At 38.3% G+C, this 14,541-nt stretch overlaps 1 protein-coding gene across 2 annotated transcripts in view; it reads right to left on the bottom strand.

The window, feature by feature from the left end:
- The window catches only part of Dock11 (dedicator of cytokinesis 11), a 184,011-nt gene that overhangs the window by 104,139 nt on the left and 65,331 nt on the right, over positions 1-14,541 (bottom strand). For both annotated transcript variants that reach the window (XM_052171937.1, XM_052171938.1), the window contains exons 8-13: positions 13,189-13,366; positions 12,727-12,806; positions 11,435-11,518; positions 7,539-7,679; positions 6,121-6,333; positions 1,134-1,256 (exon numbers count right to left, since the gene is read on the bottom strand). In XM_052171937.1, the coding sequence (XP_052027897.1) occupies positions 1,134-1,256; positions 6,121-6,333; positions 7,539-7,679; positions 11,435-11,518; positions 12,727-12,806; positions 13,189-13,366 (819 nt within the window). The remainder of the gene's footprint in view (positions 1-1,133; positions 1,257-6,120; positions 6,334-7,538; positions 7,680-11,434; positions 11,519-12,726; positions 12,807-13,188; positions 13,367-14,541) is intronic.

The following is a 14,541-nucleotide window of genomic DNA, read 5'->3' as shown; positions in this document are numbered from 1 at the left end:
TCTCTCTCTCTCTCTCTGTGTGTGTGTGTGTGTGTGTGTGTGTGTGTGTGTGTTATGCTGGAGATCAAATCAGTAGCCTTATAATCTACCACTGAGCCACATCCCTAGCCAAAAAGTAATTCTTAAAGGCATGCAGTTTTCTCCCTAACAACTCTTTCTTCATTTCAGAAGACAGACTAGTGAGATATTGGACTCCTTTGTACCACAGCCTTCTGCTAGGAACACTTTGAGCAGTGTTAACATGCATTTCCTTCCACACTGCTGGCAGATACTCATTATTCATAGGGGAAGTTTGTTCTAGATATAGTTGACCTTCTACTCCCAAGATAAGGCACAAGTGACAAGAGTCAATGCAATTAGTCTCATGTGGGCAGCAGCCACTGTTTGAACAGGCAATGAGAGATGACAAAGGCGATGAGCTGCCTATAAGGCCTAAATAGGCTTCGAAGCATTGGCTGGATGCTTATCCCTGGGGATACAAAATGCTAGAGGCTTTTGTGTACACTGCAAATATGTTTCCCCTACCTATTAGTCATGCCTCCTCAGCATCTTCCACTTAATAAATATTATGTGAATACAGCAAAATCCAACATTCAATAGATTGATGGTTCTTAAATTGCATAATAACTATGGTGCTATTAATTAATTGTTCCACAAATCCTTCTCTCCCTAGGTCTCAGATTTCTCATTTATTACACGAGAGGACAAGATTTCAGGTTTCTAACCAGTCAGATGTCATGATCTAAGGATTTTGATAATGATAAAAATGACAAACTTTTATTTTTGCCATTTAAGAACATTCAGGGAAAAACATGAACAATGAAAAATCCCCACCATATAATTAATATGTGAACATATCATGAAAGAAATCACACTGAAAAAGTATAAAGGATGAGATGGACCACAGTGAACAGCAGCCCTTTGAAGTCAGGACATGGATAATGAGCTCATTGTCTAGGCTCATTGAGTCAGAGATAGGAGTGGGTGTAGGTACAGTTTTCCACAATAGACAAAGTAAAAAGTCCTCAGAGAAGATAATTTGTCATCACAAAGGTTTCTGACAATGCCATTTTAAAATACCAGTAAAAGATGAGTTCTCTACTAAGCAGGAATATTTACCCATTTTAAATTACCTTTATCGGATCTGAGTTTTTGATGTAGGGTTCTGCACAGTGTGTAATATTTCCCTGCAGCACCTTTTCAATTCTCACAACTAGAAAAATTTCAGGATGTGGGTTCGTCACTGAGAAGATTCCCTAGGGGGAAAATGACTTCTGTTAGATATTTTTATGTAACATACATATGGCTGTTTGGCAACTGATATCTTGTAGTGTGGAGAGTACAGAATGTTGATATTCAACATAGGATCATGTCCAGGATTCCAGGAATAGGTAGTATATTTTTGTTATCCAGGGTGTTTTCTGCTTTTGGAGACAGTCTAGCTACATGTAGCCCAGGCTAGGTTGGAAGCTGAAGCAACCATTCTGCCCCATGTCACCTGAATGCTGGAGCACTAGTACCCTAGGTCTGCCCCACCCTATCCAGAGGGTAGTGTTGACTGCTTTTGCTACAGATTCCACAGCTTCCGATGAGTGTATCTTTCCAAATGCAGTTCCTATTTTGTTACTAGCTTTGCCCTATGCCTCCAAGGTCCGCTGTGACTGTTTTGCAAGGTGAGTTCTTAGACCTCATGAGTGCAATAGACATCATTTGGTTTAATTGTATATACTAAAGACAATGTGTCTCCCAAGTAGCTAGAACCACCAGTTGGCTCCAATTCATACTGAATACAGTGAAGAAGGAAGACTACACTTCCACTGCTTACCTAACATAAAAACTCACCATCTGGGACTGAGACAAATGGCTGAGTGCCAAAGCGTTTGACATACAAATGTGAGCACCTGAATTTGGCAGGCAAAGAAAGCCAGAAGTCAGTCTGTAATCCCAGTGCTGAGGAGAAAGCAGGTAAATCCCTGGAGTTTACTGGCCAACCAGTCCAGCTGAATGGAAGAGCTCCAGATTCACTGATAGAAGCTGACTCAAAAAACAAAACAAAACAAAAACAAAAAAAACAAAAACAAACAAACAAACAAAAAAACAAGTGGAGGAACTAGAAAGTTGCTTTGTACTCCTATTGCAAAGGCCAAGAGTTCAGTTCCAGCACCCATGTTGGGGGGTGGGGCTCACAACCACCTGCATCTCCAGCTCAAAGAGCCTAACGCTCTTCTGGCCTCCATAGACATTCACACACATTTGTCCATATATACATATGTAGACACACACATGATTAGAGCCAAATAAATACATAAGAAATTAAATTTCTTTCAACAAACAAACAAACAAACAATAATGTGAAGAGTGACAGAGGAAGATACAGTTGTTGAATTCTGCCCTCCACATCTGCATGCACATATATGTACATAGACTCACATGGGCAAATACAGGCAATACACACACCCATAAGTAAACTGAGGCAGCAGAGGCTCTCAAGCTTGTCTAGTGTCTCCATCCTCTGTTTAAGGGCATGAATGTGGATACAGGCAAAGTGACATCATTTTCTTTGAATGTGTTTGGAATAACCACAACTATCTTTTGTCTTTCAGAGAGAGAGGGGACAGAGAGAGAGAGAGAGAGAGAGAGAGAGAGAGAGAAAGAGAGAGAGAGAGATTCTCTAAATATTGTGTCAGTGGTTTTTGTCTCACATGAAATGAATTTGAATAAAATAATCTATCAGTAGGTCTTTACCAAGTTTTGTTTTCCTACTTGGTATATTACCGACTTTGTTAAATATTGCTTTCTAGTTTTCAAAGCATTTCAGACATATTATCTCATGGGTTTCAAACTGAAGCTTCGAAGTTTGACAGAGCACAACAGAAAACAGTGTAGGGAATTAGCAGTATCCCCTCCCCTGCAAAGTCAAAGAACTTATAGGAAGTCTGGGTAATGGATTACCAAGCAGCAAGCACAAACATTGAACAAGGTAGTTAAAATATGGTTGAGGAGTTAGACAGCCTGGGTTCATATATTGACACACACGATTGCCTAGCTTGGCCATTTACCAGCTTAGGCAATTCACATCTTTCCTACATTTCAGGTTTCTACATCTCAGGTCCTATGAAATGGTGGTACTGACAATAATATTACTGTCAGAAGTTTCTTACATGGGGTACTGAAATAACATGCATTAGGTGTCTGGTTGTCACTAGGGTATCCCATCAAACTATATCATAGTCACAGAACTTTGTTTCTGGTATTTCTGGAAAGATGCTTGATCTTTAGCTGGGCTAACTGACTGTCCATGCTGCCCCTGAAGAAGGTATGCTCAGAACTGAAACTCGAATTCAGTCCTTTCTATTTGATTATTATTTTTATTTTAAGGGGATAAGAGACAGTTGATTCTGGAGCCAAATATGAGCAACCACAGCTTGGTAACACAGATTCAGGCTACCCAAAATCCCATGTTCCAATGTGGGAACTGTGCTGGGAAGTTTTTAATAGAAATGAAACAAAGGAATTTATAAATCAAGTAATTTATAAATCAAGGCACTTTTCAAATCCATTCCTGAAGTCATCAGTTAGGTAGATTACTGCAAAGAGAAGCTCTGCAGAGACCTCAGGTGTTATCTGATGACATTCTTGGCCTTTGGCTGATGGAAACAGTGGTCTGTTAATACATTCCAAAAAGCTTCACCTGCAACATTCAAGTCTTAGCTATTTAAAGTGGTTTCCCATTTGAATTTATTTGACCCAGTTTAATTTCTTGAATTTTCTAAATGTTTCCTTTTCAAATTTTCTTCCCTCCCCATTTTTCCATTTCCTCTCCTTCCAATTTTTCTCCTTTCCTTCCCCTCCCCATTTCCCTTCCTTCCCATCCTTTTCTTACCTGACTTAACCAATCCTTCCTTCCCTCCCTCCCTCCATCCCTCCCTCCCCTCTTCTTCCCTCCATCTCTTCCTTCCTTCCACCCACCCATCTTGCTATGTTGGTTAAGCTGGCCTGGAGTTCCCAGGCTCAAGTAGCTGGTATATGCTATTGTGCCCAAGTAAGTCTAAATCATGTTGAATAACATATGTATTACTATGCCTCACTAACTGCATGCTTTATCTTATTCCACTTTCAGTTTTTACATTTTTAATTGATTACTTTATTTACTTATATTTCAAATGTTATCCCCCTTCCCAGTTTCCCCTCCACAAGTCCCCTATCCCCTCCTCCCTCCCCCTCCCTCTATGAGGGTGCTCCCCACCCACCCACTCACTTCTGCCTCAGCGTTCCCCTATCCTGTGTCATAAAGCCTGCACAGGACCAAAGGGCTCCCCTCCCGGGGATTCCAAATAAGATGGTCCTCTGCTACATATCCAGCTAAAGCCTTGACTACCCCCTGTGTACTCTTTGGTTGGTGGTTTAGTCTCTGGAAGCTTTGGAGGGTCTGGTTATTTGATATTGTTGTTCTTCCTATGAGGTTGTAACCCCTTCAGCTCTTACAATCCCTGCCCTAACTTCTTTATTGGGTTCCCCACGCTCAGTACAATCTTTGGCTGTGTACATCTGTATCAGCATTGGTTCACTCTGGGAGAGCCTCTCAGGGGATAGCTATACCAGGCTCCTGTTAGTAAGCACTTTTTGACATCAATAATAGTGTGTGGGTTTGGTGTCAGCAGATGGGATGGATCCCTAGGTGGGGCAGTCTCTGGATGGCCTCTTCTTCAGTCTCTGTTCCACTCTTTGTCCCTGCATTTCCTTTGGACAGGAAGAATTCTAGGTTAATATTTTTGAGGTAGGTGGCTTCATTCCTCAACTGGGGGCCATGCCTATCCACTGGATATGGTCTCTATAGGGTCTATCTCCCCTTTGTTGGGTATTTTGGCTAAAGTCCTCCCTGTAGGGTCCTGGGAACCTCTTGGGTCCCTGGCATCTGGGCCTTTCTGTTTGCTACCCCCAGTTCCCCCCAGTTCCCCCTCCCGAACTGCAACACACTTACTTTCAAATTCTTGACCCTCTACTTCTCCCCCATCTCCTCCCATATCTGAACTGGTCCCCCTTCCCTCCTCCTCTCTCCTTCCCAGATCCCTCTCTCCCTCTGCTCCCCAGATATTATTCTCTTCCCCCTACTGATTAGTAGTAAAGGCACTAGTTATGTACATATTTAAAGGTTTCAGAAACAGGCTCAGAGATATTTATACAGTAAGGAGACAGTGAAGAAGATTGTACCCTTAGCTTCCAAATGGTCCATGCACCAGTATGTCACATGATATGGACAGGTTAGAATAGTCAAGCTGATGATTGGTATTGCTACCTTTCACTGAGTACCTATTATTTCCCATTCCAGCCATCTTGGCATTTACCCACACTAAGGCCATCAATGAATGTTATATTTTAATAGTACTTGGCAATTGATAGAAGCACATGCCTTCTCTCCTTTATCTAAACTCACTGTTATCAGTGCTACCCATAGCAGTCACACTGCATTGAGAAAATGTGTTGCATGGAACAATGTGGGTGTGCCTGTTGCACAGTGCTTTCTAAGGATAGTCCAAATTGTCTGATCTCCATAACAGCCATAGGAAGCAGGAAGTAGGATCTCACATACTAATTAATAATGCTGTACTTTGTCAATTTCTCTTTTAAGAGCTTTTCCCATTGTTGGTGAATGTTCCTGTATGTGGCAACTATTGTCTAAAGAACAACTGAAGAGGCTACGAGGATTTTAACCTACGGAAAAGCTATCACAGATCCAGAGTCCTTCAAAAACCTATAGCAATGAGCATAAAATTTGACCCTAAAATTCCCAGTGTTCTGGCACTTATTCAGGTATGTGTGTGTATATATGTGCACATATTCGCATGTATATATCTGATTCTACATTTGTATTGGATTTTGCAAAATATCCCCACTGAATTTCCTATCATGGTTCTACCTAAAAATGTCACTCTACCAACATGTTACTAACATGCTCGTTGATTTTTATTTCCCACTGCCAACCTCAGTCAGCAAAAGACCATCTGTAGACAGACCTTCTAAAAGGTAGAATGCTATAAGAAAATTGCCTGAAACCAGGAAGTAAGGCAAAGATGCTTCTCCCTCTTGTTCTGAAGGTGCTGAAAAATCATCAACACTCACCTGCTTTATGTAGCATAACTGAGACTCAGCAATTCCATGGATGAGAAGTTCAGGTGAATAGCCCTTTGCATTCCCATCATTGGCCAGTTGGGTCGAGGTGCCCCACAGCATTTCACGGACAGACGGTGGGTTCAAGTCTACATGAAAGTCGGCTGAAATTTTACAATTGTTCTTTACATCAAATAAGGCAAGGTTGATGAAAAAGGGCTCAACCTAGAAATGAAGACAGTTGGCATTTTAAAACTAAGACTTTGGGAGACAAACTGCAAAATGAGAGGTTTTTTCCTTCAAATAGGGGTTTATTATGTTACCTTCTGAGTTTAATATTTAGGTAAAAGTACATTATGCTTGTTCTGTATCGAATAACAAGGGGGAATTTGGAAATAAAAGACTATTTTAATTTTAATTTTTAAATTAAAATAAAAACTTATTTTTGTCAGGTATAAATTCAAGGTATGAATTCACACAAATTAACAAAGTTATAGTTTTTAAAGGGTGAACAGAATTCAAAAGTTTCACCTAAAGAAAAATTGATCTATGAATAAAACTTACATCTCTATACATTTATTGATGTGACTCCAAAAAATTGCTAACTTATAGATTATAAAACATTCCTTTCTGGTATAGTGCAATGTACTAGACTATACATTTCATAAGAGCCAGCATCAGTCAACAGTAAATTACTCCAAAAATGCTCTGTCCCATCAGCAAATTTGGAAGACATGATTCCTCCTTACAGATGGCATTTAAAAGCTGGTCACAAAGAGAAATCTCATGCCAGATGGCGTAAAGATTAACCCTTTGCAGACAGGAAAGTGCTCTGATGTATTTTAGGTACTTTGTGAAAGAACCCATCTTTACTTTATATTTTTGAAACTAGAAACCCAACATAAAGATGAACTTTAAATAGTCTTTTTGAAGATTTGAAATTTACAGTGTCAAGTATTTCTGACCATGTCAACTCATAATATTCAATATTTACACAGACCAAAAAATGAATTTCATTTTATAGGACAATGAGTGAGCCTAGGAGACTGAACAGCAACTATATGTCACTAAGGCTTGGGGATACAAATTAATTTCTATGAATCAATTTTCTAAAAGAAATCCTATTTCTTAGTCAAATCCAGCGCGAGGGCAGATATTTTTCCAGTTTCTGGAGATATGCCACTCCTGAAGAGAGAGAGCATTCTCTATCTGCTACTCTAAGTAGGTAAGACTTGCAGAACTCCTCTCAAGATGAGAAAATGTTTGTATTTTGGCCAAAAGAAAGAGATGAAATTCTTCATGTCAAATTTATCACAATATTTAACACTGGAATTTCCATCCTGCCAATTAGTCCTTACTTATTAAAAAGAAAGGTATTTTTTTTTTTTACATGCTAGGTCCAGCAGAGTAGAAGAAAGGGTCATACGTACATTTGTGGGTGGTCCTTTTGCATTGTCTCCAATGTGACCCACGATATTGAAAGTTAAATCATGGCAATTCACCAAGAAACGCTTGTTGCACTTTTCTTCAAATGGCTTTATATCAGGCTCAATTCCTGAAAAGTCTAACCTCTGCAAAAACAGTATGAGTTGTTTAAGAAGACAGTATTCATAGTAACACTGATTGATACAGATTCAGATCAGCATATTAGAGTTGGCAGCAGAATCCAATAGTTCTGTCCATTTGAACGCCCTTTAGTCCTTTCATTCAACAAGATTTTTCAGGAGACTTTATAGCAACTTTTGAGAGCTGACAGAGAACTCTTGGAAGGAGATGACCTGACCTAAGGCAATGAACACACCAGAAATCCATACCTAGGCATACAAACCCCTACCCTACATGGCATGACTCCCGACGCTCATTTCCCATGTTTGTGACCTTATTGTTTACTCTTTTTGCCTTTCCCCATCATTTTACTGTTCCAAATCACATGTCCATCCTTGGTTATTTTTGTAGTACATCTAACATCACTCACACCACAGGGTCTTTGTACTTGCTACTCTTTCAGGAACCCTACCCCCAGAGAATTGGCTGGCTTGCTCTCCTTTTTCATTCAAATCTCTCTGATCAATTTGCACTTCTGAAGAGAAGTATTTCCCCAACTCTCTGTAAAAAAAAATTGCATAATCCTGACAATCTTTTCTTAGATTTATCTAACATCATTTTTTAGTATTATTTAATTGATCTTCCTCCTCCTCTTCTTCTTCTTCATAAAATATATCCTCAAAGCCAGTAGGATTTGTTTCCTTCACAAGCACTTTATGAGGTCAGACTAACAAGAATAGCTTTGAAAAGCAGTAAGAACATCACAGTGGTCTCAGACCCAGGAGATCGCAGAGACACTAACGTTAAAAACTTTGTTGTGTCATACAAATGAATGATAGATTAGTGTGGAAAGGTGAGTGGAAATGAACGATTCAGTTAGGGATGTTTTGAGTTTGAGGTAATTATGTGGCTGGAAAACTGATAGGTCTGGGTTGTTCATAAGGATTTGAAATTTATTGGCATTGAGGGTGAGATGCAGCTGAAAGAGAGAGAGGGGGGGACAGAGAGACAGAGAGAGACAGAGAGACAGACAGAGACAGAGAGAGGGAGTTTCTGCCTAGAAGACAGATAAACTGAGCTCAGCTCCTATCAGAACTGAGGAATGTGCCCTAATTACCACAAAGGATGAAATTTTTTAAAAGTACTTGTATTTCAAGATAAATACAATTTTTTAAACAAGAGATACTGGGAGTCAGTTCTGAGTAGGGTAGGCATCTGTGTCTCCTCAGAGAAACCTTTAGAGAACTCTCCAGTTCCCAAGGTTCACACAGTCCAAGTACCTTTGTCCATTCTAGTTGCAAACAGAAAGACAACTGTAGATTATGGAACAACTTACATACACTTTCATTAAGGCCATAAGCTTGGTAGGGGAGAAATGACTCAAAATTTGATCAAAGACTGTACCCAAGAAGGAATAGTCAAGCCAAGAAATATAAGACTTTTTTTTCAGTCACCTCATCAAAACAGGTATTATACCTGAAGGCTCTTAAATAATTATACCTGTTTTGACTCAGCCTGTATCTGTAATAAAATTCCCACCGTACCTGAATGTATAGTTTTCCCACTCTGAGTCTATTTATCTACAAAAATAATGCAAATGTGGGACTAGGCAGATCCCTTTTAAACACTTATCTATGGGGCCAGCAGTGCCAAGCCATTGCTGTGGAGAGCAATTCTGCCCACAATTCTGCTCTCTTTTCTGTCTTCCTCAGTCAGTGGAATGTGAAGAGTAATCAGCCCAAAGCACCCTGACCCCCAAATCCTTTTCTTTCTATGGGCCCCAAGCATAAATGTTGAGCTATATGGCCTTCCCTACAGTTTAAAGTTTGATCCATATCTCATCAGTCAAAATAGCATTTCATTATTACTTAAGATCACAGGCAAAAATCTTCTCTCTCTACAATAAAATGTGACCAGAAAAAGAAGTTGAAATTAGAGGAGAGCATTTCGCCTTTTCTACTTAACACATTACTCCGTGATGAGATGACCTTCCACAATCAACAGTAAATTCTGAAAGATGGTGCTTAAAGATTCATCACATTTGTGGGTTTTCTCTCACTGTAGCTCACTGATAAACACAAAAAAATCAGTTTGGTTTCATGACCACAAAAACACTACACTACAAGTTTTTAAAGATACTAGATTTAGTTTCAACCACCATCAATTGCCTCCTTTGTACTCAGTCAAAAGAGCCTGGCATGTCCAATTACAGCCCAATCACTGAGAGCAATCAAAGGCTCAGTCATGCTTGCAACAAGTAGTTTTCTGAATGAGTGTATCAGAGCTGCCATTTTTCAAACTCACTGTTCTATGTTTTATTACATTTACTTACATAGTGTGTGTGTGTCTGTTCTAGGAATTTAAGTCAACAGGCATCTTTACTAACTAGACCATCTCACGAACATCTATATGTGCATATATTTGTATCACATGATTGAAATTATATATATATATATATATATATATATATATATATATATATATATATATATATATATTTGCTATGGGCAAAATAGAAGTTGTTTTTAAAAAATATTTCATTGGCATTAAGGTCAATGGGTGAAGTGCCTACTGTGCAACTATGAGGACCTCACTGAGAGCCTCCATATCCACAGAAAAGCCTGGCATAACACTGCACACCTGTAAGCTCAGAGCTGGAGAAGAACATGACAGGAGCCGGCTGGATCCCAGGGGCTTGCTGACCAGTCTAGTTAAAACAGTGAGCTCCGGGCTCAGTGAGAAATCCATTTCAAAGTATAAGGTGGAGCATGATAGGAAAAAATGTTCCAAGTGAAATTCTGGCCTTCATAGTGAACAGAAAGGTATGCAAATATCCTCTCTGCATACACATGCATGCACCACACATACAAAGCACATGATATTAATTTTACCTGATAATTTTATTGAAGTATGCATTACATATACACACTATGTCAATATCAAGCCAAATTTAAAACTCAATTAGAGAACTCTATGAAGCATAAAAAGAAATAATGAAATCATTTTTTCTCAAATTATTTTATATTTTCTTAATATGCTTTTACTGAGCTAAAACCTGCTCTGCTCATACAATATTTTTCCTTAAAACAAAATCAAAATGACTCAGCAGCTAAAGGCACTACCATACAAGCAAGAAATTCTAAGTTCAAATACTCATTAAGGGGTAAAGGAGAGGACTAAAACTACCAAGTTGTCTTCTGACCTCCACATGTGTACCATGGCATACAGATAAAACACACACACACACACACACACACACACACACACACAAACACACACACACACACTACCAGCACCAACAATAATGAACTGTTCAATGAGATTTCATAGAAAGAAAACAAATAATTCACTCCTCCAAATAATTTCATGAAATATTCTTTATGAGGGAAACTCTAAGAGTCACATACTACACACTTTTCCTGTTCTTTTTCCCAATTTCAAGTGGAGAAACCCCGTAGTTCATTAAATTCAGTACTCTTTATATTGTGGATATTCATTACCACTAGATCACAGGTGTACCGAATGGATCCAGAGAATACTGAAATTATTGCTAGGCATTATTTCATTTATCAGTGGTGAGCAGCAAGATGAAAGGACTGAGGAAAAGATACAACATACATTCAGTTCCATGCTATTGGCAGTCCTATTAAAAGAGGAATCAGTCAACGTACATGTTCAAAGTGAGTAAGACAAATATAAAACAATTGGCTTTCCCCAGTGCTGACCAAAAATCAATGATTTCAACATTTCAATCAAGTTGGAGTTAGAAGTAGATCAATACCTGAACCTCCGAGTCGAAAGAAAAGAGATTCTGTCTTCCATCTCCTCTACTGAGTTTGTTCAGCTGTTCTGTTTCTCTTCCATACTAAAATGTAAAAATATGTAATGTTGCTACATTTCCTTCAAAACAATGCTAAATATCAATTAAGCATGTTGATTATACAGCTTCATCACCGCTGTATCACATCATTGAGACTCATAATAAGAAACAGATCTGATCTTTATACATTTCCATAAGACCTAAAATATTCTCCATTCAGTATAAAAACATAAGTCCAAAAGATTTTGGATGCAAACAAAAAATAAAAGAGACCAATACCCATATTTGACATCTCCATAGTGCTTTTCATGTGTTATCATACACAATTCTGATCCTACCATCTTAGGGAAAATAATGAACTGCACAGTCTATCGTGACTAAAAAAATACAAAAGGGATTCAAAAAATCCACTAAATCATAGACAGCACATGGGGTCATGAGTACAGTGCAGTAATTTAAATATGTTTTAAAATTTTTAAGAGGGAGTAAATTGAAAAGATAAAAACAGAAATAAGTTTGAATCACCAGTCCAGGGAAATGAATAAAGTAAACATATAAGTAGACTCATCAAAGATTGAAATGAATAAGTAGTATGCCACTTTCAATTAATTATAACATAGAGCACAGAGCGAATATACATCCTAAGATTCACATGGTAATAACTGTCTCCTTTCAAAATTTGTTCATTTCAAACTCTGTAAAGAAGGGTAAATAATAGACATGATAGCTGCTCACCAAAGTCTTTATCAGAGTAAATTATTCGCATAATTTACAAAAGAAATTAGCGTGTGTCTTTGGGCTGAATATCATTTGCATGAACTGATTCATTAGCCCATCGAAAGAAGAACATTTATTTAATTATATATCAAATCAAATTGAATAAAAAGAGACAAAATAGAAAAGGTTACAAAAGCTTAGAATTTTTTCCTTTTTCTCTTGTGTCTAAAAAAAGAAGGGAAGGAGGGATGAAGGGAGGGAGGGAGGGAGGAAGGGAGGAAGGGAGAGAGAGAGAGGAAGAGAGAAAGAAAGAAAGAAAGAAAGAAAGAAAGAAAGAAAGAAAGAAAGAAAGAAAGAAAGAAAGAAAAAGAAAGAAAGAAAGATTTTCCACACTGAGGGTGGACACTTTCAAGTGCATCATTTAGAATGCATCTTTTCTGTCTACCTACTTAACGAAATGAAATCCAGCACTAAAACCTTACTAGATTGCCCTGCCTTATGTCAGTGGAAGGCATGCTGCCACAAGAAAGATATACCTTCATCAGTTCCGGATGCATGCTCCTTTCCAAACTGGCCATGATGTTCTCGGCTTTTCCTTGGCTGCTAGTTTCCTCCTCTGCAAATTCATTAAAAGCAGATGTTCCAAACCATACAGACCGTTACTAATTACCTAAGAGGACTTTCCTCGCCCCCACTCCATCCTTTCCTACTAGATTTATGGCAACAAATTGGGAATATGAAAGCACAGGGGAATCTTTTAATGGACTTTTGAAAATCAGCTGCAAATTTCTTATCCATTTCAGCACGGGTATGTTTTAAGTGTCACGTCCTGTGCACTGCCAACTTTTTGAAAAGCCTCTTTTGAAGCCACTCTTCATAAAGAAGCAGGTTGGCCTTCAATATTAACGTTCTATCTTCACCTAGCACAAAGGATGTATGTTTCCATTTATTAAAAATGAGGGCTTTACCTCAAGAGCAAATCATTTCAAAGTCCTTACCTTGTATCGCCTCGACTGTGTCCTTTTTCTCTTGCACTAAACTGTCAGTATTGATCTGAATAATCTTTTTCAACGTTATCAACCATTCCTCCATTTCCTGCTCAGTTTCAGCTGCCAGATAATGGCTATACTTATCTAACATCTTGAGTTCAAAAGCATAACGGCGCATTTTGGGACACTAGAGAAGGGGAGAAAGGAAAACATCTGTTCAATTAGATCAGCTGCCCTTTTTAATTTTAAATACATTCATTTATACATTAATTTTGCCTCGGCTCAGCCTACATGTGCACCAATACTTTCACAAAATCATTGCTTTTTCAATAAGGTATACACATTCACATTAAACCTATCTTTGATGCTCCTCCCAGGTCTGAACAAAATGGAATAAGGGCAAAGTTGGCATCAATCATTTAAGGTCTTTGGGATCCTTTACCTTCAGAAAACCAAACCACCACCATTCAAATTGCTATCTTCACTCAAAAATTTTTTCTTATATTTATAGACTTTCAAAACTCGATGAAAGAAACAAGCTAAAATATGACCTGAAAAAAATACAATGCTTCCTTTATATTTTCTTGGAATTACAGATATGTGATTCACTTCAACAAGAACAGTATCAAATACATCACTAGGGTAAAAGAAGGGCATAACTGTTTCACATCAAACTGTGATTCTAAGTAAAATATGTAAAGTGGCCAAAATTGCATATTAGAATAGAAGGGAAAAACCCATCCTGTCTTTAAACCCAATAACACATTTTTTTTCTTTTATCACCTTCTCTGTCATAACAAACGAAGTGGCATAGTATCCCCTCCAGAGTATCATGTCAAGATTCCTAGGCGCATAAATCAATAATTCTCTACTGTATGGTCATTATTCAAGAAGAAACCAACCAAGGTCCTCCTTTTTGGTCTTCAAAGCATAGGAAAAGATGGAATTAAATTGGGTAGCAAGATGTAAAGGTTTATGCATTGGAAAATACTAGGAAGAGGGATTCATAAATGGATGACTGTGGGAACAATACAAAGAAAGGGCTGATTGAGAAAATCTAGAAATTGTGTCCGTCTTTTCTTTGGAGTAAAATTCAAACATGTGATTATTTTGTATTTAAAAAGCACCTTTGGGCTGGAGCTGATGCTGAGACGGAGAGCATGTGCTAAGTGTACTTAAAACCTGAAGTTCCAGCCTCAGCCCCGTGCACACTAAGCAAAACCTGACAAAGACATGTTGAATTTACACAGATGCTCATAGGTTTAATTTCTTTGCATTTGAACCTCATGTAATCATACTGGATAGAGTACATGGAGCGTATTAATCTAACAGTACAGTTTTGAAAAATAAGGATTCAGATAA

The sequence above is a fragment of the Apodemus sylvaticus genome, chromosome X (assembly GCF_947179515.1).
Source record: "Apodemus sylvaticus chromosome X, mApoSyl1.1, whole genome shotgun sequence".
Classification (NCBI taxonomy): domain Eukaryota; kingdom Metazoa; phylum Chordata; class Mammalia; order Rodentia; family Muridae; genus Apodemus; species Apodemus sylvaticus.
The sequence above is the reverse complement of the archived record's forward strand: the minus strand, read 5'-3'. Positions and strand labels throughout refer to the sequence as shown.